Consider the following 26,869-nt stretch of genomic DNA (forward strand, 5'->3'; position numbering starts at 1 on the left):
GTTTGCCCCAAGGCCTTGGGTTTTCTGCCTTGACCTGGTGGGAAGGCTGCAGTCTTGCCGCTTGCCTCTGAACTTTAGCCCCACTCTGCCTACCCCTCACGGCTGCAGCTGCTGCTGCGAAGCCTACTCTAGGCACCTGGTGAGATTGTGGGTTCACTTTTCTGGGTAAGCAGAGATTGAAAGCTTCTCCCTCCTGCTTTCTGAGAGTGCTTGTCTCTCTCATTTTCTCCAAAGCTGGGCCAAAGAGACCCTTGGCTGGGTCATAGGCTGCATCCATGATTTCAGCCTTCTGAGTGTCTCCCAATCCTGACAGGTTTAGCCATAAAGCTCTCTCACCTGAGACTGCAAGACCCATTACACGCCCACAACCCTGGACTGCTCCCCTGGAGGAGCGTAGGATGAGATCGTTGACCACACAGATCTCATCCCAGAGGGCCGGGTTTGGAGACCCCGAGTCCAGTTGACGGCCCATGTCCTCTAAAATCTCTGCCTGATAAGCTGACAGCAGTGTAACCGCATTAAGGGAACACACCGACTGTGCTGAATATTTGTACATCCTTTGATAGATGGATGCGGTGAGGCGATCCATCTTACTGGGCAGAGAAATATTAGAAGAAGCTGAAACTGACCTGCGGTTAGGGTGAAGGTGATAAGCCACTGAAGGCTCAACTGCTGGGGGTCCGGTCAGCCCCAGCTCACCCATTCCTTGCATCTCCAGCTTAGAGCAGCCCTGGGTAGGAAGCTTGCTCTTAAAAGGGCTAGACCAATAGCGACTCATTTCTTTCATGCAAGCAGGCACTGCTGGCAGAAGCTGCTTTGCAGGTGGTGAGGCTGGAGGGAGCCTCTTGCCATCATACAGGTCACGTTCTGCCCCTTCAGCCGCCTGGGCTGCTGGCCATGTGATGCCCAGCTTGGCAGCAGCCCGTTTGCAAACATCATACAAGTTGCTGTCCACTGGGGGTACAGCTTCAGCCCCACTTGGGGGCCTGGACTGCTGGGCAGGGAAGGTGGAGTCATCCTCCTCTTCCTCCATGTCTTCTAGGCCGAGGAGGTCGGAGTTGGCATCGCCATCCGCATCCTCATCCGCCGGCTCACCCTCAGTTGGGTCGAGGAGCCCCTCGAACAACTGGGGCATAACCGGGGACACTTCCTCCATTATGTCCGCCCAGCTCGTTGTGGCTGTCGGCTGATGGATATCAATCGTAGCATTGTTGGCTGACAGACAGGGGTCCTGGCTGTTAGCCACTGCTACTCTCAACCTCCTTTCCAGGATTTTCTCTGGCATCAAGGCGCAATGAGAGCAACCTTGCGGGTCCGCCAGAGAAGTTTGAGCATGCTTAGCACCCATGCAAGCTATGCACATCGGATGAGAGTCCCTGCCCGAAATGGAAGCACCGCATGATGCGGGGCATGGGCGGGATGCAGCCTCTTTGGCCTTCGGTTCTGACCCTTTGGCGGGGGTAGGAGCCGTAGCCATCGTGGTCGGAAAGATGGTGAGACTGAGCTATACAAGGCTCGTCGTGACACGTTAGCCTGTTTGTAGCTAGCGCTAGCAACGGGGTTAAGTCCGAGCTAGTCGCCGTGAGAGTCAGCTCGTCGTGACACGTTAGCTGAGCTCTACCAGTTGATCCAGCTAACAAATTAATGCTAACTGAAACCTAACACTGTTTAGGGTCGGTTAGCAAATTAATGCTAGCCAGACCTAACACGGTACTGACCCGCTAACAAGCTAATGCTAGCCGGACACCGAAAAGCTCGCCGTGACGCGTTAGCCCAAGTTACACACACACACACAACGGCTACCCTGCTAATTAAAACCAGGTGACCGCTGAAGACAGCTCGCCACGACGCGGTCGCTGTCCAGGGTGTATAACTACCAGTACACTTCTTTCGAAGGACTTACTCAGCACAATCCAGACTGAAAACTGGAGAACTGCGTTCGGCGACGTACTCCTCTACGGGACGCCTGAGAACTGTTAAACAGCTAACCAAGCCAGCCTGGACGCGCTGAGGGAGCCCGATGTAGTTTCTCACGGGAAGAAAGCGAGAATGAGTAGGGAGGAGCTGGTCAGCCGTGATAGTAGGAGGGGCGGGGCCCTGAGCACGGCTTGGCAGGTCTGTCGCAGACAGACGTGGTGTCATTGGAGCTTCCGTAGTTGGTCACGCCAAGGCGATTCCCATAGTGAAACACCGAACGAAGTTAGAAAAAGAACGCTCGTATTATCTCAGTAAGGTGGTGTTAATGATCAGGTGTGTGGGAAGCAGGTGAAACGCTAATGTTAATAATATTAATAATATTCCCTAACTTTTAATAAATGTTTAATTTTGTGTAAGTGTGTATAATGACTAATTCAAGGGAACTGAAAAAAAAAACATTTACATTTTACACCTTTTATATTTTAGTCAATTTAGTCAGCTATATTCTTACGATAATTTGTCGACTAAAACTAAAACTATTCAGATGACTAAATTATGACTAAAACTAAATTACATTGCGTCAAAAGACTATGACTAAAACTAAATCAAAATTTGCTGTCAAAATTAACACTGCCGCTGGCAAATGAAGTGTTTAACACTTAGTATCTCATTACAAGGGAAACTGGGTGCTGGGAAAATGAGCACCTAGTGGGTGTCACTTTGACAATTATCAGCCACCTAAATATTGCTGTAGTCCAAGCACACTTGTCAACTAATAACAAGGCACTTCTTTACAGCAGCAGAAGTGCACCACTCCATAATGCAAAAAATAAGCATACTCAGGCACAGCTCAAGGAAACATTCAAGGAGATGACATGACCTCCAAAATTCCTAGAGCCCAGCTCAAGTGAGTATTTGCAGGATATTCTAACTGACATGATCCATGCAAATGGACTGGCATTTATATAACTCTTTACTAGATTTACTGATCACTCAATGCACTTAGAGTACAAGCCACATTTAACTATACATTCATCTAGTGTTTTATTATACACACTTCGAGCATTTTCTACCTCAAGTCTATGGCAAATGTAGAATCCTTAGTTAGCCTAATATGCATGTCTTTGGACTGTGGGAAGAAAATGGAGTACTCAGAGAAAAAAAACCACAGGCATGGGGAGAAAATGCAAGCAGCCAATCCAACCCAAAGTATCTGCCACAGGTCACCAGTGTTCTTACCCTGAAACTAAGGTATATTTATCTACTCAAAGGTCTTATAACCTTTAGTAAACAGTAGCAGTCAAGTGCTGCTAAATCAATCTCAATGAAGCCATATTTACTTCCCAGAATGGAAATACCAAAGTCAGTAGGATGATTAGAAATAAATGCTGAAATCTGTTTCATCAAATCCTCTCATTTAAACTATCCATCCATCCATTCGCTTCCGCTTATCCTGTTCAGGGTCGCGGAGGGGGCTGGAGCCTATCCCAGCTGTCACAGGCAGGGTACACCCTGAACAGGTCGCCAGCCTGTCACAGGGCGACAAACAACCTTTCACACTCACGCTCTCATTCACACCTATGGGCAATTTAGAGTAGCCAATTAACCTAACCCTAGTAAGTGCATGTCTTTGGAATGTGGGAGGAAACCCACGCAAGCACGGGGAGAACATGCAAACTCCACACAAAGAGAGGGAGAGGCCTGGGCCAAGGTGGAATCGAACCCTTCCAGATGGCATTCACCACTGCGCCACCGTGGTGCCCTTTTCTCAGCTCTTACATTTTCTGTTTGCATACTTCTGCCTCTCTTTGCTGAAATATTGATTTAAAGTCAGAGCAAAAATGCTAACTTTTCTGCATGAAATGCACTTTGAGATCACAGTTTTTCATTGATTTGAATGGTAAAAGAGTGCATGCTAATGGAGTAGTTAATCGGGTGTAACTTAATTATTATTTGTGCTATTAGTGTGGTTTTGGTGTCAAAATGTAATTTTTTCCATGCTCTTTCTATCTGCATGAGTTTCAGATGTAACTGGAAATAGTGAAAATTTTTGTAACATACCTAATAAGAGGGGCCAAGTATTTGTGGTAAATGTATGGACCAATTAAAATTAAACTCATTACATTAAAGTTATGGCAAATCTTATCACCATGACGTGGTGAACTTATGTGCCATTTCACTAAATAACAATATCAGACATTTCATACATTACAGGATTAACTGTTGTTGCTCTCCCTAAATGATTTCTGACCTGATGAAAAGGGACTGGGACCTCTTAATTTAATGTTTAACAGACGTACGCTAAGTGACAGCTGTATGCATTGCATTTAGTGCATACTCACTTTTTGCGCCACTGTCTCCCATCTGAGCTCGGATCCATTCTTTAAGTGCGCTCTCTTTCTCACACTCTTTATTATATTTTTTCTATATTTTCTCCACTTACTGGAGCTCATTCTTACGCTGCCTCCTCACTCTGGGCTGTTATATGTGTTTGTTTGGGTGTGCGCCTGGTCAACTTTGGCGGGAGTGAGAAACAGGGAATTGGAAGGGACAAACTACCCACCACTCGTCTTTTGCTTTACTATGGGGCACTCGTAAAGAAAGTCAAGCGCAAATAAGCAACTTGACGTTCAAAAACAAGCCCAAAAAAAAACGCAACACGCGACTCACGAGATTTGCAAGCAACTTTAGAAAAAAACAAGCCCAAAGTCGGCAACCTTAACACTCAACGAGCCATTTGAACCCGGTTTCCGCGGAAAAGGAAACACTGAGAACCGCAAATACTTCCGGAAGTCGGTAGCCGCCACCGGAAGTCGGTAGCTACCGCGAGTGACGCATATATAGAGAAATGAAAATAAATAAATAAATAAAATGATTTTATTTTAATATTTCAAGATCATAATAATGTTCCAATTTAGAACTACAACAAAAAACGAACTGACAAAAATAAAATGCCCTTTCGTTGGATACTTATAATTTACTTCCGCAAGCCGCACAGAGCAGCAGCTTAAGCCTGAAAGAGCCTCATGCGGCTTCGGAGTCGCGGGTTACCGACCCCTGTTAAAATTCAGCATCTGAGAAAAAGCAGGCCATCGTCAGAAAACTGCAGTCTTGGAAGCTTCACCAAGCACTTACCGAGGAGCCAATGGACATTTGCATCAAAATGCCTATAAAATCCTGCTTGGCTGTCCGTTCTGACCAGTTTTCCCATTTCAAGAGAGAAAGCCAGAAGAAGTCTGTGTCTTTTCATGAATGAAGTCAAGAACTGCTATGCAAAAGGTGAAGAACATTTCAAGAAAACAAAAAATTCAGCATCTGAGAAAAAGCAGTACATCATCAGAAAACTGCAGTCTTGGAAGTATCACCGAGAACTTACCGAGGAGCCAATGGACATTGACCAAGAATCCACTGAGGAGCCAATGGACATTTCTAACAATATGCCTATAAAATCCTGCTTGGCTGTCCGTTCTGACCAGTTTTCCCATTTCAAGAGAGGAAGCCAGAAGAAGTCTGTGTCTTTTCATGATGAAGTCAAGATCTGCTATTTTAAAGGTGAAGAACGTTTCAAGAAAACAAAAAATTCAGCATCTGAGAAAAAGCAGGTCATCATCAGAAAACTGCAGTCTTGGAAGCATCACTGAGAACTTACCAAGGAGCCAATGGACATTGACTGACCATTTGGTCAGTGACCAAGAATCCACCATTTCCTTTATCAAGCTTGGCTTGAAAAGAAAGAGATTTGAGGTTAATGATGAAATAAGTCCTGAGGCATGCGTCAGTAGTAATATACCTGCGGCAATCATGATTTATGACCGACAGGTGTGTGACAGGTGGGGGTCAAAGGTCAATGCGCGTACATGAGCGTCCTCGTGCGCGTGCGTGTGTGCCCGTGCGTGATCGAATTATTTATGATTATCAGGTGCATGTGTGTGAGTGGAGGAGTGTCCTAACGAATGATTCCCACAGTCTCTCTCCCACTATCTCTCAAGACTTCATTAAATGGGGAATCCCATCCACACTGTTTGTGAAGATGTTTAAATTAACTCTTTCTTTAACAGGTGATATCTGAGCATCAAAGGGGGTAAGTCTCCACACGCAATTATACCATCTGTTTTTTACTAAAAGTGGTGCAGAATTCAGCTGACTGACATAAATCAGACCCACTACCTGATGAAATCGTTCCAGATCCATGCTTTATTTTCACACGCAAATAATTACAGCAACGTTTTTTACTAAAAGTCGATGCAGCGCAAAAATAAATTTAAAAAAATACAGATATAACTACAATTCCCATCAGCCATAGGACAACGTGTCGCTTTTTACAACGTCACAACCAGCGAGAGCGACCGGTCTTCTTGTTTACGGATACAGCTGGCAGGGTTGCTGCTTTAACGTTTTTCCGAGCTCGTCAGTTTCTTAAAAAAAAGCTATGTGGTTATTTTTAATTTGATTTAACAATCAGGATATAATGATAATACACATGGCAGGACACAGTACGTTTCCAGAGCGAACAGGTGGTGGTTAAAAAAAGGACTGAGGGGAGGGTTTCAAACCAAACAAACAGGACACACACACAGTCATAAAAAAGGGTCGTGGTTTTATAAAACAGGCATGGCGAAGACCGTAACATTCACTAACACTCATTGTGAAGAAGATCGCTGCGTCTTTTTCCTCGTTTTTACACAGACTCCGGCGCAAACGCTGCTCTCTCTGTCTTTTTAAATGGATTCAGGTAAGCATATTCTTTTACACAAAATTATGTGAACCAAACTGTATTCTGTATACCATCTCATTTCTTTTTAAAAAAAAATAATAATGGCATGTTTGTGTATTTGTATGTATTACATGAATGTTTTACCTACATAACTAACTAACAATTTTTTCTTTTTTTTGTTTTTTCCAGACGTTAAAACTTCACCAACTGTTACAACTTCACAACCATCACAGATGCTGGCCGTTCCTCCTCCTCATCCTCCTGATTCCTCATCTTCTTCACTTTTACCATCTCACCAAATACCTGAAGAGCAACTGTCGCGGTGCGGGGTCACGGTTGTTAAGCCCGCCACACTACGCATTCTGTGTAAGGCGGTGCATAACTATTGTTCTGGCTCCTTAAGAGCCACGCAAATATTCGTATATTGCTTTTAAATTATACGGTATTTGCCTCTTATTTATGTTTTTGACATCGTCTTATTTTGAAAGCACCGGAAGTTGAGCTGTTCGTGACTTCCTGTTTGGCGAATGATACTTTGTGGCTTCGTCTGATCCTCTGTGCTGCATTTTTGGCCAGTACAGCATGTAAGTCGATGTGTATTGTATATTTCATTTATGTATAAGCAGAGGTGGGAAGTAACGAAGTACAAATACTTCGTACAAATACTACAGTAACGAAGTACAAATACTTCGTTACTGTACTTAAGTAGATTTTTTAGGTATCTGTACTTTACTTGAGTATTTATTTTTCTGAGTACTTTTTACTTTTACTCCCTACATTTTTACACAAGTATCGGTAATTTCTACTTCTTACATTTTCAAAACAGACTCGTTACTTTTTAACACGTCAGTGCGCCGTCAGTCATCAAGCGATCTGAGCCTAAACGGAGGAATATTAACATATAAGAGACAATCGTACTGGTGTATCCTCCATCACCGGCTTATCGGATACAAAGGGATTAAATACACAAACTCATATAATTAATGTCTCATTTATAGCGCTATAATCAGGGGTCACAGCGGGCCGGACAGAATCCGTAAGTTATGCTCGCGGGACATAAACAGCTTAGCTAGCGCTACTGAAGAGGAGCGAGCATGAAGGGAGTAACGTGTGTCAGGTAAATGCAACGTTTTTAAATGCTCAACAAATATCAGCAAACGCACAAAGTGTGTGCAGTTTGTCACACAGTGTATCTACTAGCTAAAAGAAGAGCTGCTGCATTTCAGGGAGAGCAAAGAGAGAGAAGTTCACTCAGAGATGGAGAAAGAGGACAGGAGAGGAAAAAGAGAGGCTAGAATTAAAGGTAAGGACTGGAAAATAAACTGAAGTATGCTGACTTTGTGTTATTCAAAGATTGTATGAAAATACTGCAGTTTAGTACGTAATAAACAGGTTATCTTGTTGTACTGTATTTACAGTAAAGCTCTGTGTTGGTGCACTTTGTGTTCATGGTCAGAGTTACAGGTTACATCAGTGCAGCAGAGATGAGTTTGAATCAAAGCTGCTGATGCTGAGATTCATTCACTGAATCCAACATTTCTACAGCCTGTATGCTGTCAGTGTAGGGGATGGAGATCAGCTCAGATAGCTGTGAAATACTGGGTTACATCTTTGTGAGTTCAGTTCATCCACACAGAGCAGTAAACCTCAGAGCAGCAGCAGCCAAGTAAAACTCTGGTTTTACTTAGCCTATCAACGCAATTTAAAAACTGGTACATAGTTTGAAGTCTGCACTTTCGATTCGTGGCAGCAGCGTCCCGATGCTATGTCCTCTAAAAATCGGCGATGTCATTTTGATGCGCCAGCGCGGCCGTGTACTCCGGAGGGTTAAGCCAGTCTTTGCCGGGTCATCGAGCCAAAGTTGTGAAAACTACATTTTCCCATGACGAGGCGCAAAATGACTCCGCGCATGCGCACAACAGATCAGACAGTGGAACCGCTCGTCAACAACGTCAGCTCAGGTCCTGCTGATTAGTTATATTTCTATACAGATCTTAGAGTTAAACGAACTTAAAACAAAAAGTCTGCATCAATGGAAAGATCAAAATATATTGAAGGGGTGATGAAAAATTTACTACCAAGTCAAATTCTGTTTACTACCTTTTACTACCTTTTACTAGCCTTAATTTGACTTCATTTAATTTACTACCTTTTACTACCCTGATGTATTTCACACCAGTATAACAGAGTAAAGAAAGAGTGTGCTGCCTTTGTGGGGGTTGGCTGTGGTCTTCGGACTCCTGGCTGCAGAGTTGAACTCGGCTGCCGTGCCTGGCGATGGCCTGAGTCAGTCCTCTTTGTTCGGTGAGCTCGTGCTCCAACTCCTGCATACAAACAAAGTATCGAGTTACATGTCCACATGAAGTTTAACAAGTTTTAACTCATGGGAAGATTAAAGTGAAAAAGAAAACACGAAAGTACAAAAACATGCGGAATACACAAAATTCCACACCATTTAAATCGAGCACCGAAGCAGTTAAAGGAATCGGTACCTTCTGCTGCTGCAGGCTGCTCTGTCTGAGCAGTTTGTTTTTCGGGGAGGAGAGGATCTCCTGAACATTGCTGCTGCACCTTAATTTACACTCAGGTTGGTGCTCTGCCTGAGAGACTGAACGCTGTGGAAAAACATGTAAAGTATTTACACAAGGATGAAAACCAAAAGGTTTATCAAGGAAAAATAGTCTAAATGTAAACATGTACACAATGTGTAAGCAGCATTCAGATCCAAACAACATGCAATGCTGCTTATGTCTTGGAACTTGACTTTTCCCTAAAAACCTCAGTTCTGCCTGGTCCTCAGTTCTGCTTTAACACCAAGCAGGGTACCACTAATGAGCTGCTGGGGGCACCTATAATAGTTTATTTGCAGACCTGTTGTACTTATCAAGGGCAGACTTTGCCACATGGTCACAGTACTTTCACCAGCACAGATGTAAACCTGCAAACTCAAAGTTTCTAAGCAGGATCAGAGAAACGTGCAAGAAAATGGATTGAATGACATTTGAAAACGAGTTTGCTCTGCTTTCAACGATGAATCTTAAAGTTTTAAATCATGTAGAAAGCTAAAAGGGACAAATTTTAAGAAAAATGATCCAACAGAGCAGAACTTATTTAACTCAGAAAAAGGCCAAACAATAAGACAACCATTTCCCAAGGATTTAGTAGCACATCAAAACTGGGAAATACGCAGTATTCCATTTACTTGCAGTTCCAAGAAACTTAATACACTTGTTGTCTTGAAGTCTTAGTCTCTGCTGATTGTGTGTACCTGCTCCTGGGGCTCTTTGTGGCTGCTCATCCTCTGCTCTTCCTGTCTGTCTTGCAGCAGCTGCTGAAAGGAGACCAGGTTGATCTTCAGGAGTTCCAGTTTGGTGGCGAGACATTCAGCTGCCTCCTGCTGGGATCCTGCAGCTTCCAGTTCACTCTGCTGCTGTTGGTCAGAAGTTTGACTGAGAGCTGACAAGCTGGCTATCTTCTGCTCAATCTCGAGAAACATCTCCTATAAACACACATGGGTCGAGTATTAAGATAACAATAATAATGTCAGCATGACTTTGTTCTGGGACTTCCTGCTCTTACAAGTCCATCTGGGGTAGAGGTGGGTTGCAAAGCAGCGTGCAGATGTCCAATATGGCAAGATTGCCAGTTGGACACATAGATGGATATCAGTGGACACATCAGCTGTTTCTACTGCAATTTCCTTATTATTTGCAATGTTTTAGTTTGCAAATCAATTAAATATATGTGTTATTCCGCAACCCTAGTACCTTTCAAAGCTTAGGATTTATGTAACTTTCCAACTCCCTTCCACAATTTTACTTTCACTGATCTTTAAATTTCACACTTTCACGTCAATGAAGTCCTCAACTTTGGCATTTATTTTCAATATCTGGGTCACAAATAAGTGCAAATAAGCACTTGTAGTTTATCTCACTTTTTTCTCCTCCTGCTGGGACTTCTTCAACTGATTCTTCAGATCTTTTAAAGGCCACCTAATTGTTCAACACCTGTTAAATCATATTCTATTCTATATTATTCTACTACTCTCATCTTCAGTTAAAACTTCAGTTCTTCCATCAACTTGAAATATTTGTCTTTTAAGTTTTTTAAATAGCATCAGTGTTTCAGATAATTCCACTGCATTTATTTAGCAAAGGCAAACATAAAATAATGCACATTTTTTCATTCTTTTAATTGTAAAGGGTAAATGGTAAATGGGCTGGTTCTTATAGAGCGCTTTTCTGCTCTACTTTGAGCACTCAAAGCGCTTTTTAATACATGCCTCATTCACTCACATTCACACTCATCTGTGTTCCTGTTAGAGACACACCCGTGTTTTGTTTATTGTTTAATGACCTCATCTCTCCTCTCTTTGTGACACCACTGTATTAAAAACAGCAATTAAAACAGATTTAGCTCCGGAGCTCAGCTTTGAATAGCGCAGCATGTGTTGATGATACCAAAGTTGGGCGTGGATCGTGAATGAGGCGTCTCAATGAACGAGGCTCTTTTAGGAAATTTGAATAGGAGAGAACATTTCATCAGTGGCGGTTTGTTTGCACAAAAAGCTTCATTCAAATGTGACGTGTGAGTGTGGGATGTGTTTAACTTCTGAAACTTTAATGGAGGCTTAAGTTACACTCTGAGTGTAGGCAGGGAGTCCTGGGAGGAAAATACCTGCCAAAGCTTTGAATAAAGTGTGTTTTGCTATCTTTGTGGGGAATTTCCATTGACTTCCATTCATTTCTACAGCCTAAACCTTACCTTTACCCTTTTCCTAACCCTAACCATCACATACCTAACCCTAACCCTAACCTAAACTCAATTCATACCTTAGCCCTAACTCTGACCCCTGACCCAAAAACAGGGTTTCCCCTTGTGGGGACAAGGTTCCAGTCCCCACAAGGAGCAATTGGTCCCCACAACGTAGTATATGTCAGGAAAATTGTCCCCACAAGGTATTATAAACATACGCACACACACACACACACACACACACGCACACACACACACACACACACACACACACACACACACACACACACACACACACACACACACACACACACACCACTGAGATAGTGAAAACAGTTTGTGGGTGATCAAATCATTTTCAGTCTGTACACATTTACAACTTTCATTTTCTTAGCATTATTACAATAGCTCACGACCTTTGACCCCTCAGCACAGGAATGTATCCCCACTCATTTAGCTGTATGTTTGGCAAAACATTTCAAAATTAATTAATTTTTAGGATTTCTTTGTATGTCTTAGATCTAATTTCTTACCACCCATATGGTGGGCTGAGACCTGAGATTCTGTTTTTACCTTCATTCACACAACTATCAAACTGCAATATAATCTCTACACGAAAACTCCTTTGCAAGAAAAAACGGGTTATAATCTTCTTCTTGAATTATTTTTCAATACAAGGAAGGAGTTATGGAAGAAACTTTTTAAGCTGTGTGCCACAAAACAATTATGAGGTTCAGGTATGCACAATTATCTAGATACCTAGTTTTAATGTTTGAGGCCTTGAAAAATAATTCAAACTTAAACAAGTGCAAAACAGCTATAAAACTCACACAATCTCACAGGCAGAAGTGGCTTTGAAGAGGAGCAGTGTTTCCTAGAAAGAATTTCCTGATTCTGTGGATTTACATCAACAAATATTAAAACTAATAGCTTGAAATCAGACTTTTATTCCTGATGAAAGCAACCAGATTTGATGAAAGGTAGCAGGTTTTTATATGACACAGACCCACTGACCTGGTGAATGTAAGGGCAGAGGATAGCTAGATATCTTGGGGTTAAAGTTTTTTAGCTGTCTAGGCAGCGGCTTCTTGTCAATAACATTTATCTGTTGTTTATGTGGAGTCCCTTAGTCGACTCCCTGAGTTCATTTTGTATTAATAATAAAAAGAAAGATAAAAGAAAGCACATTTTAACATAGCCTAAATTAAAAACTGATTAAAAACAACTATGTGACTTTTAAATTCATATTTGAAAGAAAGTGAAAAGAATGGATGTAAAGCAGGCTTGTAAAAGTGTGCTCCCATATTCAGCCCACAGTTAACTGAAGTAACATTTGCCACTTCTAAATCCTGGGAGTGGGCAGGTCCCCTGGTGGGTGGAGTTTACCTGGCAGGTGAGGAGTTGTTGCTCCACGCTGTCTTGCATGGTTGATGCAGCCCTGGCAGTTACAAGGCTCCTCTGGGATTTCTGCAGCCACAGCTCCAGCTGGCTGACCCTCTCCAGACACACATGGAGGACACCTTCACTAAGGCAAGGTCCAGGCCGGGACCCGGCCTGCTGAGGCTCCTCTGATTCCTGGCACACAAACACAACACACCCAGCTGAGCCTCTCTGCGCCACAGTCACAGGTAGAGAGGGAGGAAGTTGAGGAAGGGAAGAGAAAGAGCCACCTGGTCCTTAAAGTTTGTAGCTCTAATGTTGAGACAAACAAATATTTGTGACCTGTTACTTTGTTCTCACACTATCACTCCCATTTTCCCCCCACCTGGCTATCTCGCTTTCCCTCTCTCTGTTTCACTCCTTTTTTTTTTGACTGTATGTGCTCCACCCACCCGTGAAAAACCACTTCCTGGAGCTGTGGCAGGGCCACAGGGACAGAATGACAGAGGCACAGAAAGAAAAGAGCCTTCAGGCAAAAGGGGTGGAGCCGACTCGGGACAGAGGGCCAAGTAAGCTGAGTAAGCCTTAAACACAGAAGCCAAACACCCTCCTACTTCCTCCAGAATCTGTCAGTTTGTAGCCATCCAACAGCTGATCTTTGATTCTGTTTGAAATTATTTATATATATTTTGGTGTCCTTTTCACCCTTTTTATAATTGCTTCATTTTTACAGTGATTGAAACTCACTTCTTACAGTCTAAGTTTCAACTGTTGTCTAAAATGATTAATTGATTTGCTTTCATGACCGATCTCTGTGCACACACTTGCAAAAGGAACTGCTGAGGAATGAATGCAGGCTCAACAGTAGGTGAGCACCAAGAGTCAACAAAGTCGCTTTACATGTCAAAATCAATCACACTGTTCAACCACTGAGCAGCCTTTGATGTCAACAGCTGCAGAGCACTGGTGTGGAAAATATCCTCTGTTAAAGGTTCCCTTGGGTTATGACTCTGAATGAACTCAGCACACCTATTTCACAGTCACAAAACAAAATTTGTATACTGTGTGCAGAAATTCTTCAGTTTCTTGCCACAAACGTGTGATGTTTGGAACACAATTTTCAAATATTCTGCGTGGATATGAATTCCAAAATGTAAATGTAAATGTGTTAGAGTGCGTTCAAGATGAACGCAGTGGAAACGAGTACAGCAGTGTAAGAAAACCGAGAAAACTGCACATCAAGCTGCAATGTTGCATCACAGGTTATGACATAGAATCACTCAACGAGCTAACCAACGAGAAGATGCTTATTTTGTTGATAAGCAAACGTTTCTCAGTCCAATCTCATTTCACACTGTTTGCCTGTAGCTAGTCCCCACCATCGCATCCACCCCTGGATGGTTAGAATGTTAGCTGGAGGACGGTGCTGCTGGTGTGCATCATGCTGAAACCAAATTAAAAACCTATTAACGACTTTGGTGGGATTCTACATGTGGAGGCTGACGCCTTTGCTAGCTTTGCTGATCTTTCACTTATTTTAGGACGTGTGTGGTAGTCAGTGCTTGTTCTATTTGTAGTGGATGTCAAGAGGATTTTACCAGCTTCTTTCCAGATGTTGATGTTGCAGAGCTGGACTTTGGGCTAATCAGGTATCACTGGCTAAACTAATACTTTCTCTTTAGATTCCTCACCAGGTCTCTTGTGAATGTATTTTCAGAAGGTATGAATAAGTCATGTGAAAGTGTTATGTGTGTCTTATATACTGTGTATGCCTTCAGCCCCTTTGGGTAGCTGTCATCCCCCCTCCATGCAAGCCCCCCCTCTGTCCCCTCATGAGCTCCTGACACAGAAAAAGAGAGGCAGAGGAGTGGATCACTGTTGTGGGTTTATTTGTATTTGTGCTCTTTTTTTTTTCTCTTTTTTTTGATATGCAGACAGAATGGAAAAAAAAACATGAGGGAAATAATGTAGTACAACACATGCCAGGTAACGTAAGATGTCTGCTGCTTTCAGATGAAAACCTTGTATCTCCAAAAATGGTAGATTTGTATTTTTTGTTATTATTTTTAATCATATTATCATTTTAATTATAACCAAACTGCTGTAACATATTTAATTTTTACAGGACCATATATTAAATGCTTACTTAAAATAAAAAGTAAGCATTTGGGATTTACAAAGTTTCCACCTGTGCAAAGCAGCCAGTTAATCAGTAATATGACAAACCAGTGCATTTTCATGGCCAACAGTCATCTTAAAAAGGTAATTTACTTAAGTATAAAAGCTGTATTTTAAAGAGTGATTATGAATATACTTATTCATGACAAAGCAGGAATCATTATCCACACTCTCCTGCTGCAAGGCAGTAACCGAGTCAATCAAATCTGTAAACAACGTACCCCACTTCACAAGCTTATGGAAATATAAATGGCAGATGCATAGAAGTAACTAAACAAAGGTTAATTTTAACACATATGCATTTGCCGGTAAGTGAGCCTCAATGATAAAGGATAAGGTTCACAATCACAAAGTTTAACATCACCATTCCCTATACATTATAAAACATGGCTCACAAAATATGTCTATTAATACACTTTGTTTCTGTTTTTATAAAGCATAATAACCCATCAGAATAAAAGTCCATGCAAAGCCTTAATACAGACTGTTAAAAACATCCACCACACATATGAAATACCATCAGCCTACTTTCATTTTTTGGGGGGGGGGGGGGCATCTGCAACCACTTCTCACTTGTAGCAGATAATGTGCTGTGTCATCTTGAACCACATCTCAGTGGTGTTGACTTGTCAAAAAACAGGCAGATTTCTCTGCAAGCTCTGAATGCTTCATCTAAACACAAAAGTAAACTTGAAAAGTATTTATTTGGCAAACCTCTGCTTTGGTTCTTTCCTGCACTTTATTTTTTTGCCATGCAGTAAGACATGATAAAGGATTCAAATGTAAACAAGGTGTCCACAGAGTTCAGTAATCATCTGCCATGTAAATGCACTGAGAGTTTCAAGGGAGACATGTCTAGAAGAAACCTGACATCTGCAGCTCTAGAACTGATTCTAGAAGAATACGTTCTTGGTTTAGTTCTACAAGAAGACATGAGTTTTAAGTCTTGTGGTAGAAGAAGAATGAAAAGACAAGTTGCCAGCTGGGCTCAATCTACAGAATACTAAAGGAGAGTGAAATCAGGAGTAGATCTGTACAAACATGGATGATCTAAATCATTTCAACAATAAACTGGTGTTCTGGACTTGTCTCTTGAAAAGGTTTTATGAACTTTTGGTTTTGCAAAGGTTCATAAAACCATTGTTTTGAGATAAAGTGAGGGGCTGCAGCTCAAAAAGGAAGTAGCTCCCAATTTGTTTACAAAAGGAGGCAGCAAAGCCTCTGGTCTGGAATCATTTTGGAGGTCAATCATAAGGAAACGTTTCCTCTAGAATCACATTTTGATTCTTGATGCATGTAAAAAAAAAAGTTGGCGAGTTCTACATATATAACTGTGGATGTAGTGTAGACGTTGTCATGGGGGTATTTGAAAATTTTGATATTCTGAAGAGGTCTTGTGTTGACTCTAGGTGACACAAGAAGCTCCAAATGAGGAACTAGAAAAAGTTGGGATTTCATATGTTGGCTATAGAAGAAAAGTTTTCTGGATTGGTTTGAAATTTGGTAGAAGTAGCTAGAGTTAATTCAGAAATATAAGATGGAATAGAAAAAGTTGGAGGAATCATTGTAGAGGACCGTAGAGAATTCATGGAAATCTTGATTCTAGAAAAGTTTTAAGGCTCCAGATCCAGAAGAAGTTGAAAGCTTTAGGATGGTACATAGAGGTTATGGGCAGGAAAGGTTGGTAAATCTTTAAGCAGTGGACTCTAGGCTTACTTTGAGGAGTGTTTGGCGACTTTTCCACACAGCACCAGAAATAGTTCTAGACTTGGACTGATAGAAAAAAAGATGTAGTTCTACAAGTTCTAGATCTAGGAGACTACACATCTCTGCTGTGACCCAGAGTTGGATTTGGAGACGTTTTCGGTCGAGGCCGTGTTTACCATGCTCTCAGGCAGTGACTGAGTTGTGACTGTGCCCACGGGGTTTGATAAAGCTTCAGATGAACTTGTTTCTGTGGTGTCAGTGGTGCCCTCAACATCCTGAAGAAATATGATCAGGGTTAGAATCTCATTCAGGTCAGTCAGTTAAACACATTGACCATTTAGTCTACAGTGTTACCAGATAAGGTATCACACAGTTACTCATACACTCTGTTAAGGAATTATGTTATGTAATGTTAGGCGGCTTTTGTTGTTATGTTATCTAGTACAACCCATTACATTATGAAAAAGAAATGTAATGGGTCTCATTTATTGTTTAACTTGCTCACTTATTTGAGCAATGACTAAAAGGTGATGGCAGCTCTAAATGAAAATCTGTAATCTGTAAGGAACTGAAAGTATGGCACGAAGGGTCCTCCAAATTTATAATAAATTACACAATGGTTTTTATTATTCTCATTATATACCATATATGATTAAAATCAGCAATGCACGTACCCAGGAAATACATTAAATTCTAAGGTTGTTTTTCACTGATGAAACTTCAGTTACCTTTTTATCTTCTGTCGGCTGTTCGGTGCTTTGTCCTGCGGCAGCTTCAGTCTCCTCTGAGACAACAACCACAGGTTCCTGACACCAACAATGACAAATGTTATAGGCTTCTATACAACCAAACAGACCAAAATGTTCAACTGCTGAAAAAGAAAAGCATGGTTGGCAACATTTAATGGTTAAAATAAATTCATTCATCTATAGAGCTGTCTGAGAAATGACTGTTTGATGCTGTCATATGGACGAATGACTAAATCCAGTGTGCAGTAGGGTGGAAGAAGGAAAAGAGAGAACTGAAATTTACAGCAATGGCAGAGATGTATTAAGGATTAGGAGAGAATTTAATATCATGAGTAGGGACAAGGTAGTAGAGGTGAGGAAGACGAAGGGACAGTGCCTGCAGTGAAGAGCAGAGTGACCCAGGTCACAGAAGGGCAGAGATTATTCATACAGCTATTACAAATGGTCTGATTGTAAATGGATTGTTGGGAATTGTGATGTTACAATCAATCACAGGGTCTCAGGTGTGTTATCGGTTTCAAGAGTTTCACATAATATCCTATAATTTGTTCCACAACTTGCTGTGGGATTCATTGTAGCAGATCTCTCCCACCTACACTTTAAGTGGCTGACCTTGGGTCACAAAGAACTCCACGAGGAGACGAACTGAAGAAAATGACTAAAGGACAGAGAAAGAACATGAATGAAAGGGTTTTCCACAGCAGCGCTCACTCATCTTTACCTCTGGTGAAGAGCCCAGGAAAGTATCCCAGAGCCACCACAAAATACCTCCTCCACCTTCTTCCACTCCCTGTTCCTCACTGTTTATTTTTTCTCTGGCTTCCTCAACCTGGAGCACGCCTTGATGCTCCCGCTGCTGACATGGAAACATGCTTATGTGTAGAGTCACATGAGGGAGGGCCAATTTTGACTTTTGATTGTTCATAACCAAGACAAAATGGTAACATTACGCATGCAGAGGATTTACTTTGGGGATTTACTTTTAACAGTTTGTTAATAACACATGTAGGACTGGGTATGCATGCAAGTCAGTACCAGTCATTTTGCACTTTGCCCTGACATACCCCAACAGATTAATCTATGCATGTTTTACAGGTGCTCTTGTGTGGGTATCTGAGCTTTTCTAAGGAACTGCTGCTTATTTAGTCTAAATGAAGTAACTGTGAGAATATAGAACTGTGAGAAAAGAATGGCTCCCTGGTATTCCTACCTGAGTGATATCAGGTGTCCCGGATTGACTCTGTTCAGGTGAGGTCTGCTCCACAGTCATCAGTGTAGCTCCAGATCGCTTTAGTACATCCTCCTCAACGTGGGCAATTCTGATCTGACCCTGCTCTTCCTTCACAGACAAAGCACACAGTCCAGGCTTTGTTAAATTGTTTTCTGCATATTAAGTGTGTTTTTTTTTTTTAACTGGGCCAAGCTCACCTCAGCCTCCTCAGGTGTAGATTTTTTTAGTTCAGTGGTCGTCTGTTTGGTCGACTGAGCTTTGGCTTGTGTGGGAGTTGGAGGCTGTTGGATGAATAATGCAGGAACCTTCTACAAAAACAGTGAAGCAGAAAATTCAAGTTCAAGCCTCTTGTAGATAAAAGTGACCATCTCAGTGACCATCTTATTGATTAACTAACTGACCTTCTCCAGTTCCAGCAGCAGAGCCTGGAGCTGGTCCACTACAGTAAAGACAGTCAGAGTTTCTTCAGCCTTCTCAGGAAGACAAAGGCCTGGCTTACATTTCTGGATCTCAGCTACTGTTGTCCTCATTGACTCGATCCTCTGCTCAACCAGCTGTGCACATAGAAGAGGGTTGAGAAAAATCAGAAAATTATGATTTGTAATCATTCTTTTGTATTGCTGCTTTGCTAAATGGACCAGCTGATTCTGGACAATCAGTCCATGATAAGCCAAATAAAAAACTAATGAAACAAACGTCTCTTTCAACAGGTCTCACCTTTAAACTATCCTCTCTGGGGCTGGGGAAAGTCTCTGGAGAAGATAGCAAGGTTTTGATCTCAGCTACATCATTCTCCATCCGCTTGACTTCACTCTCAATCGCCTCCACTTCCTGGAGATCAAGAAATCAGTGTAATCCCACAGGAGATGAGCACAAACATACCATCTAGATAAGATCTGCTGAAGCAAGAACCAAAAAAATAAAATCTCACAGCGGCAGCATGCTCCAGCTGAGACAGAGGAGCTGTGAAGCAGTCCTGAACATCGGCCACTTGGCGATCTGCTACGACCAGCTGCTCCTGGAGATCTGTGACATCGCAAACCTGCGACATTTCCTTCAGGACCAAGCTGAAGCCCTGCAGCGTGGTCCGGATCTGGGCTGAATCATCCAGCACCATCTGCATCACAAGACAAAGAGAACATTTTTGGTTACCGCATCGTACTGTAGCACAATGCAGTAAAACACCTTATAAAGAAAGAGTTGTGCGACAGGACAGTGTGTTGACCTGCAGGGCGTGAACGTGGCTGCTCAGACATTTAGCTGTGGTGTAGGTGCAGGGAGCAACAAGCCACGACTGAGCCTCAGACATCCAGCTCTTGGAGCTTTTGATCATCTCTTGATGCTCCCGGAGCCATGTTTGAATCTAAACAGAAATATTACATTATTTAACAAGGAAAAGGATGGATATTTTTAAACTTCACAGAAGTATCACAATACTATAACAGATACCGTACTTTCGGTGATTTAGCTAGAAAAAAAAAGGCTTCCATTTTTTGCTGCATTGTTAAACATGTGAGGTGGCCGTTATGATGCTGTAACTTCGGATGTGATGACAGGAACTGGAGCTTTTCTCACCTTGCTGATTAGGGTGGTCCTCTGCTCTGCCTGTTTGGCCAGAAGGGAGTGAAGCTGCTGAACCTCCACTAGTCTCTCTGTGAGGATCAGCACCTCCTCGGGCTTCTCTAAGTCTTGCATGTCCACTTCCAGTGCTGCCAGACACGAGTGCCACACATCCAGCTCATCCCAGACACGCTAAGCATACATATAAGTGAAGATTTATTGGTGATTATGCATTATTTATACATTGAGACATCAAGTTGTAATTTGGAAGGTGAGCATTACATCTGCTAAAGCAAACTCAGTTGACTCAAGGACCAGCTCAAACCATCAACCCTCCACCACTGTGCTCGACACTTGGTACGAGGTGTTTATGCTCATATGCTGAGTTTGGTTTTTGCCAAACGTGGTTCTGTGCATTATGACCAAACATCTGCACTTTGGTTTTGTCTGTCCAGAGGACATTGTTCCAGAAGTCTTGTGGTTTGTTCAGATCTAGTTTTGTAAATCTAAGCTATGCTGGCATGTTCCTCTTAGAGAGAAGAGGCTTTTTTCCTGGTAATCCTCCAAACATGTCATACTCGTTCAGTTTTGGGGTGAATTTACTGGGGCGTACACTCCTGGGAAGATTGTGGCATTGTGTTAACACAACCTGAAAGCTCCAGACCAGCAAACTGACAAAACCTTTTATGGAGGTGCTCACACTGGTGACGATCAGTTAATCAAGAGCGCTGGATTAGCAGCACCTGACTGCTACTTCCCCTCTTAATTGTAATGTTAGCAGTATGGGTGTACTCACTTACTGCACAGAGTCCTGTGAAAAGATTCACATGGACCCTGTATTGGACGTTTTTATCCATAGTATAGTGTGCCACAGTGGTCAAGGAACAGATAACACCAAGAAAACAAAATTTCAGCCCATAAGCCCTGCATTGTCTCAACACAAAGGTTGATAACACAACAGCAGTGTAAATGACAGGTGTAGTTTGTGGTGAACCTGCAGTCTCTCCTCTCTGACAAACACACACAGGGGGCAGCAAAGATACAACACAGTCAGCACAAACATACCAGGGTTCAGGAAAAACTTACCACACATCTTCTGGCCAGCAGGGGAAGAATGTTACACTGTTACATTTATCTCATCCTCTTAGAAGCTGTTTAATTTTCTTTTTTTAATTCTCTCTAAAGAAGTTGTAATAATGAACCAGATGGAGCACCTCCACATCATTACCCACCTTCTGAGTGATCTTTGCTTCGATCACAGTGGGGCTCCTCTGTTCCAGTCTCTTCTGAACAGTTCTCAGGCCAGCTTCGATATCAGACATCTTTGCGCCCAGTCTGTGAACAGGACCGCTCCTCTCTATTGCCTCTCCCACCTGATGGACCAGTCGGGGAAAAATGTTAACAATTACAGCAGGAAACAGAGTTCTGAGACAGACCTACATGGCTCTTAAATTTAATATTTTCCTCCAATCATCTGCTCATCAACAGACCTTTTTACTCCAAACCAATATATTAAATATTAAACCTTCCGGAAGCCCATAAGGATCAATAAATTCTTCATTTTTAAAATATCCAAATTAAAGCTTTTTGCACCTTTGCTCCCACTTGCTGCAGAGACTTAGTGATTTCCTGCAGTTGGCTGTCGATCTCGACCGGGACCAGAGTGTACATATCTGAGTATTTCATCTTCAGGCTCTCCATGATGCGGTGCAGCAAAGACTTCTGGGTACACAGCTGGCTGTAGAGCTCCTGAAACCACCGAGAGAGAAAAAATAAACATGCAAAAAACAATGAATATTAACTGTTTTGAAGAATCTACTGGAAGGAGAAAAGCAATCATAACAACAGTGATATTTATTGATTTTCTTAATGATTTCTCACAACCAAATACTTTATTAGTTCATTTTGCTTAGCACCAACCAAGTCTCCTCTCTCAAATAACACTTGAAATCAGATAGAGGAGACTTCACTCTCTTACCAACATCAGCAGCATCCGCTTCATTTTGTACACAGCAGAAATCTTAATCTGGAATCAAATATCAATATGATGTACAGCTCTCACTAACGAATCTCCTTCTAAGCTTTTAGCTCTTTGTCAAGCGGTCCTCTCGCTGCCTCCTGTTGTGCTGCCATCAAACACAGCCTACCTCTTTAAGTCCATTTACACAATAGTTAAAAGTGAACTTGTTTCACCTCATTATGCTTCTACTGCACAATAACAACCAACAGAAAGATCAGAAAAACTTTTAAAATGTGAGAATAACACAGAGAAGAGTACCTGTGTCTGAAAGCGTCCGATGGTCTACTGTACAGGGAGGTGCACGTTGTTATCACTATGGGAAACTGAGCTTGGGTGTGTGTGCGTGTGTGTGTGCGTGTGTACGCGCGAGCGTGACACACAAAGGAAGGGAGGAAGAGAGGGTATACAGAGACACTTTCTTTGCATGAGAGCAGGAGACGAAGAGTGCGACCTGTGTGTGCGTCTTTTATAGCCATCTTTGTGAGGACCAGTTTGTGTTTTGAGAAATGATGAAGAAGCCGTCATCTGAGGTCATTCTAGAGATTATTTTTGAAAAAGTAGGACAAAGTAGAACATTCAGACATTTTAACAAAGAGAGGACATGTTTGACAAAGTTCATAAGTTACCACTTATTTGAGGAAAGTGTTAACTTTTTATTATTATGGTCTCCAGCTTTCATAAATGCATTTTATGAACGATGCAGATGGTCCACACATTTACAAATGGCCTGCTTGAAGGTTGAGTGAGAGTTAAAGAGTGAGGTTTACAGTTAGGTTCACACTGAGGTTAGGGACAAGCTAGAATATATTAATGCATGGCAATGAGTGTCCTCACAAGTACAGCAGTAGAAATATGTGTGTCTTTGTGCGTGCCCGTGAAATGACTTGGCTACAACGGCCACCTGGAAGATCCACTTACAACACAGAACAAAAGGTGTCTGGTACAAGAGGGGTGAGGGTGGTGGGAGTGATGGGGGAACGGTTGGATGATGGAAAGGGGGTCTTTCAGAAACACAGACACAGAAAAAGTGTGTGTGTGTGCATGTGTATAGAAAGCTGGAGTGGATGAGATGTTGGCCTCTGCTCAGGTTTCAGGACAAAGGGCAGTGATTTTGTGGGTTGGTGGTTTCATAGAAGTGAACACCAAACAGCTTCTGGGCCTGAAGCCAAGCCAACGGTTGGATTCAAAGATTTCATATTTAGTGGGATCTCCACAGCCAACAAGCTGCTTCAATCTCTATATTCATCACAGTTAGGGTTAGAAAAGCCCTGCTGATGAACTTCCAGATTCGTCAGCTTTGAGAGAGTTTAACTGGCTACTACCAGCTGAGCTAAACGTGTCATACAAAAAGCAGACCAAGGGGAGTGACACTGAAACTATACAGTGCAATATATAAGCATCACTTTCAGTGTTTAGTTGTTGTTGAGTGCAGTGTTAATTTCGCCGACGAAATATTTTCGTCATAGTCTTCACCAGCGACCCTTTTTCCATGACGAAAATGAGACAATAACTAAATTAAAACTACCTGAAAGGATAAAAACGATGACAAAATTAATTTACACTTTCGGAAATGGTGTCGTCTTGATGAATCGTCATCGTTTTTATCATTTTAGGTGGTTTTAATTTCGTAATCGTCTTGTTTTCGTCGTGATAAAAAAGGTCGTTGACAAAAACTATGACGAAAATATTTCGTCGACAAAATTAACACTGGTTGAGTGTAACTTTTCTAGCTGAGTGTGAAGACAAGTGTGCCATCATAAAAATAGCTACGATGTTACACACCGAGTATAAATGCATCATTGTGTTTCAGTTCAGATGATGAAACTGTCCTGTCTCATTAGAGGCTCATTATTTCCACTCCAGTGGGCGGGATGGAGAGAGAAACTCTGCGCACTCTGATGTGTTTAGATTAGAGGATTATAAAGTAGGATCTGGATACACCCAGAGCCCTTTCAGTGGACCACAGGAACAGCTTTCCTAATGAGAAATACTTAAATTTCATTATTGTTTTCTTTACTCTACAATGGCTTAATTTGCATTTTTATCACACTAATTATATTCTCTTTTAAACACACACAAAAAAATATATTTGGGACAAAAAGAATTGCAGTTTGAATTTATGGGGGATTTTAGTCACTGACATGCAAAACTCTTATGGTACCAGCTGTTTATGAAATTAAGAAAAGTATAGAAAGGTCAGTAAATGCTTACAAGGTTACAGGGACTGGCATGACCAAACACAAAACTACTGTGTCAGAAAATGAGTGATGTTCTGTGTGTCCTCATAAAGTGACTGGAATAAGAACATCAGAAGCAAAGGTTGTCTAATTGTGAAAATGCAGGAAAAAAAAAAAAAGCACCTTTTGTTCTTTAGTTCATGCTACAGGAAACCACTCGTAGGTGTGATGTCTGACAAACCATAATTTGAGAGTCCCACCTGTAGCTCCTGAGTGCTGCTGCTCTGCTCCATCTCTGACAGAAGACTATCAGCAGCTTTCAGCCAAACCTGGATACCCCGCAGCTCCTCTCGAACCTTGTCTCTCTCTTCCAGCTCCTGCCTGGCTGCCTGCAAACCCTCCCTGCTCCTCTGCTTCACACTGTGAAAACGCACAAACACAAACATCCAGCCATTAAAACTGAAGTTAAGCAGTACTCACGAAAGTGGGTATTAGGTAAGACAAAAAAAACAAAATAAAAAAAAAACAACAATACACTGTTGAGTACAACATTTTGGGCCCGATGCCAAGTGTAAGTAGGCATGACCTTACACACCCACTGCAGTTTACACCTGACCCACTTTCAGCTGATTGCTTAGCTGGGGCTTATGGGTAATTAAGTCTTTGTATGGCAACAGGATACCAATTGCCTTTAGAAACAAAATACAAGAGCAGAGATCATAATGAATATTTTTCATTTATGCATTTGAAACAAGAGAGCAGTGAGAGTTTGTCATGAAAAGTATAAACACTTTCTTAACACTATAAACTCCGCTTCATTCTCAAGCACACTACGTCACTAAACACATATGTGCAAAAATCACACTGGCCTTCTTTTATTTCTCATGAATCTTGCATACGAGCATCCCGACCACACACACTGTCCAGAGTCACAATGACAGCTGTAAGCCAGGTCTTTCAGCCTTTGGAGGGTGAGTGTTCCAGGATTAAATGGATCTGATCTTGCTAATGGAGTCAAAAGATTATTGTGGTGGTTCTGACATACAGTCTAGGTGTGTGATATGGTAGCATGGCGACAGAGAAGAAGGCTCTCTAGAGGGTCATCACCTTGGCCCAGAAAACTGTTGGCTGCCCTCTCCCCACCATAGAAGAACTGCATGAGGCTAGATGTTTGATAAAAGCAAAAAACATCCTGAAGGACAAAACACAGCCAGGACACTAGCTGTTTGAGCTGCTACCCTTGGGCAGGAGTTACCGGACATTAACTGCCACATTAAAAGCACATATAACAACATCTTACTTGTCATATCGGCCCTGCGTCGTTTGCAGCTGCTGACAGAGTGGAATAGAAGGAGCTTGCTCCAGGTGGGCAGGGACACCCAGCAGCCTGGCAGCACGCAGTTCAAGTGCAGAGAGGGCTCTGTGCTCGCAGTCCAGTCTGTCCTGGTACTGTTCCCAGGACTGCAGCACATCCTGAAGCTCCTCAGTAGATGCCTTCACCTTGGAGCCATCAGGAAGCTCTGCCTCCACTTCCTGCAGTAATACAGAGGCCTTCTCCACCTGAGAGGACGAGACAACACAACTGGATATTTACATGTATGGTTATAATAGTAAAATAATGTCTAGCATCTTTGGGAATTCCACCACACAATTCCTCATGTTTACTTACTTACCCTGCCTAACTAAGCATGCACTACTTATGAACTTATAAACAGCAGTATAAGCATTTAAACCTGTGAACTGGGATAGTGAAAATCTCAAAACATACATGTCTCTGTAAACCTACGCTGTTTGAGATATCACGCCATTCTGTGATCCTCTGTTTACTGCGAGTTGTCAGCTCCTGTGTGCAACAACGTAGTCTTGAAACCCATCTCCAGATAGAACTCATGGTGGTCTCCCTGGCTCCACGACAGCTCTGCTCTGAGCACCACTCCTGCAGCTCTTCCAGACGTCTCAGAAGGGCCTCCATCTCCTCTGCAAGTGCCTGACAAGAGTGTCAGTAAAAATGAATTACATTTCTGTGCAGGAATTGTTAATTTAACTTTTATGGACAAAATGTGAAAACATATGTGCCTCAACATCATTAAAGTTTGTCCACAAGCAGATTTATACTCACTCTAAGATTTGCCTCCTGGTCAGTGCAGTCAGTGAGACAGGTGACTTTCTGAGAGATAAGCTGTAAGAGCCTGTCCTCTGTACTCTTCGCACTCTGCATGATTTCATCTTGGCACTTGATGTAATTTCTGTGCTGCTCTGCACACCTGAAAGACAAACATGTTGATCTTTTAATGTCAGATTAAAAAGGTTGCGTCTTCCACTCACTAATTTCTCTATCTGTTTCTATCTGGTAATAGGTTTCACAGATCCATCCATCCATCCATCCATCCATCCATCCATCTATCCATCCATCCATCCATCCATCCATCTTCTTCCACTTATCCGGAGCCGGGCTGCGGGGGCAGCAGCCTAAGCAGAGAA

General features: G+C 42.1%; 1 protein-coding gene across 1 annotated transcript in view; it reads right to left on the reverse strand.

The window, feature by feature from the left end:
* Nucleotides 1-26,869, reverse strand: part of syne2b (spectrin repeat containing, nuclear envelope 2b) — a 169,869-nt gene that overhangs the window by 51,770 nt on the left and 91,230 nt on the right. Inside the window, exons 66-86 of the mRNA XM_030719074.1 lie at nucleotides 26,508-26,652; nucleotides 26,175-26,375; nucleotides 25,689-25,948; nucleotides 24,649-24,808; nucleotides 21,785-21,940; nucleotides 21,424-21,564; nucleotides 20,207-20,383; nucleotides 19,857-19,994; nucleotides 19,563-19,748; nucleotides 19,349-19,462; nucleotides 19,033-19,185; nucleotides 18,829-18,939; nucleotides 18,611-18,739; nucleotides 18,122-18,256; nucleotides 17,380-17,457; nucleotides 16,765-16,926; nucleotides 12,773-12,961; nucleotides 9,900-10,130; nucleotides 9,124-9,246; nucleotides 8,808-8,955; nucleotides 337-1,278 (exon numbers count right to left, since the gene is read on the reverse strand). Of these exons, the coding sequence (XP_030574934.1) occupies nucleotides 337-1,278; nucleotides 8,808-8,955; nucleotides 9,124-9,246; nucleotides 9,900-10,130; nucleotides 12,773-12,961; nucleotides 16,765-16,926; nucleotides 17,380-17,457; nucleotides 18,122-18,256; nucleotides 18,611-18,739; nucleotides 18,829-18,939; nucleotides 19,033-19,185; nucleotides 19,349-19,462; nucleotides 19,563-19,748; nucleotides 19,857-19,994; nucleotides 20,207-20,383; nucleotides 21,424-21,564; nucleotides 21,785-21,940; nucleotides 24,649-24,808; nucleotides 25,689-25,948; nucleotides 26,175-26,375; nucleotides 26,508-26,652 (4,079 nt within the window). The remainder of the gene's footprint in view (nucleotides 1-336; nucleotides 1,279-8,807; nucleotides 8,956-9,123; nucleotides 9,247-9,899; nucleotides 10,131-12,772; nucleotides 12,962-16,764; nucleotides 16,927-17,379; nucleotides 17,458-18,121; nucleotides 18,257-18,610; nucleotides 18,740-18,828; nucleotides 18,940-19,032; nucleotides 19,186-19,348; nucleotides 19,463-19,562; nucleotides 19,749-19,856; nucleotides 19,995-20,206; nucleotides 20,384-21,423; nucleotides 21,565-21,784; nucleotides 21,941-24,648; nucleotides 24,809-25,688; nucleotides 25,949-26,174; nucleotides 26,376-26,507; nucleotides 26,653-26,869) is intronic.

Source organism: Archocentrus centrarchus, chromosome 22, assembly GCF_007364275.1.
Source record: "Archocentrus centrarchus isolate MPI-CPG fArcCen1 chromosome 22, fArcCen1, whole genome shotgun sequence".
In the NCBI taxonomy this organism is placed as follows: domain Eukaryota; kingdom Metazoa; phylum Chordata; class Actinopteri; order Cichliformes; family Cichlidae; genus Archocentrus; species Archocentrus centrarchus.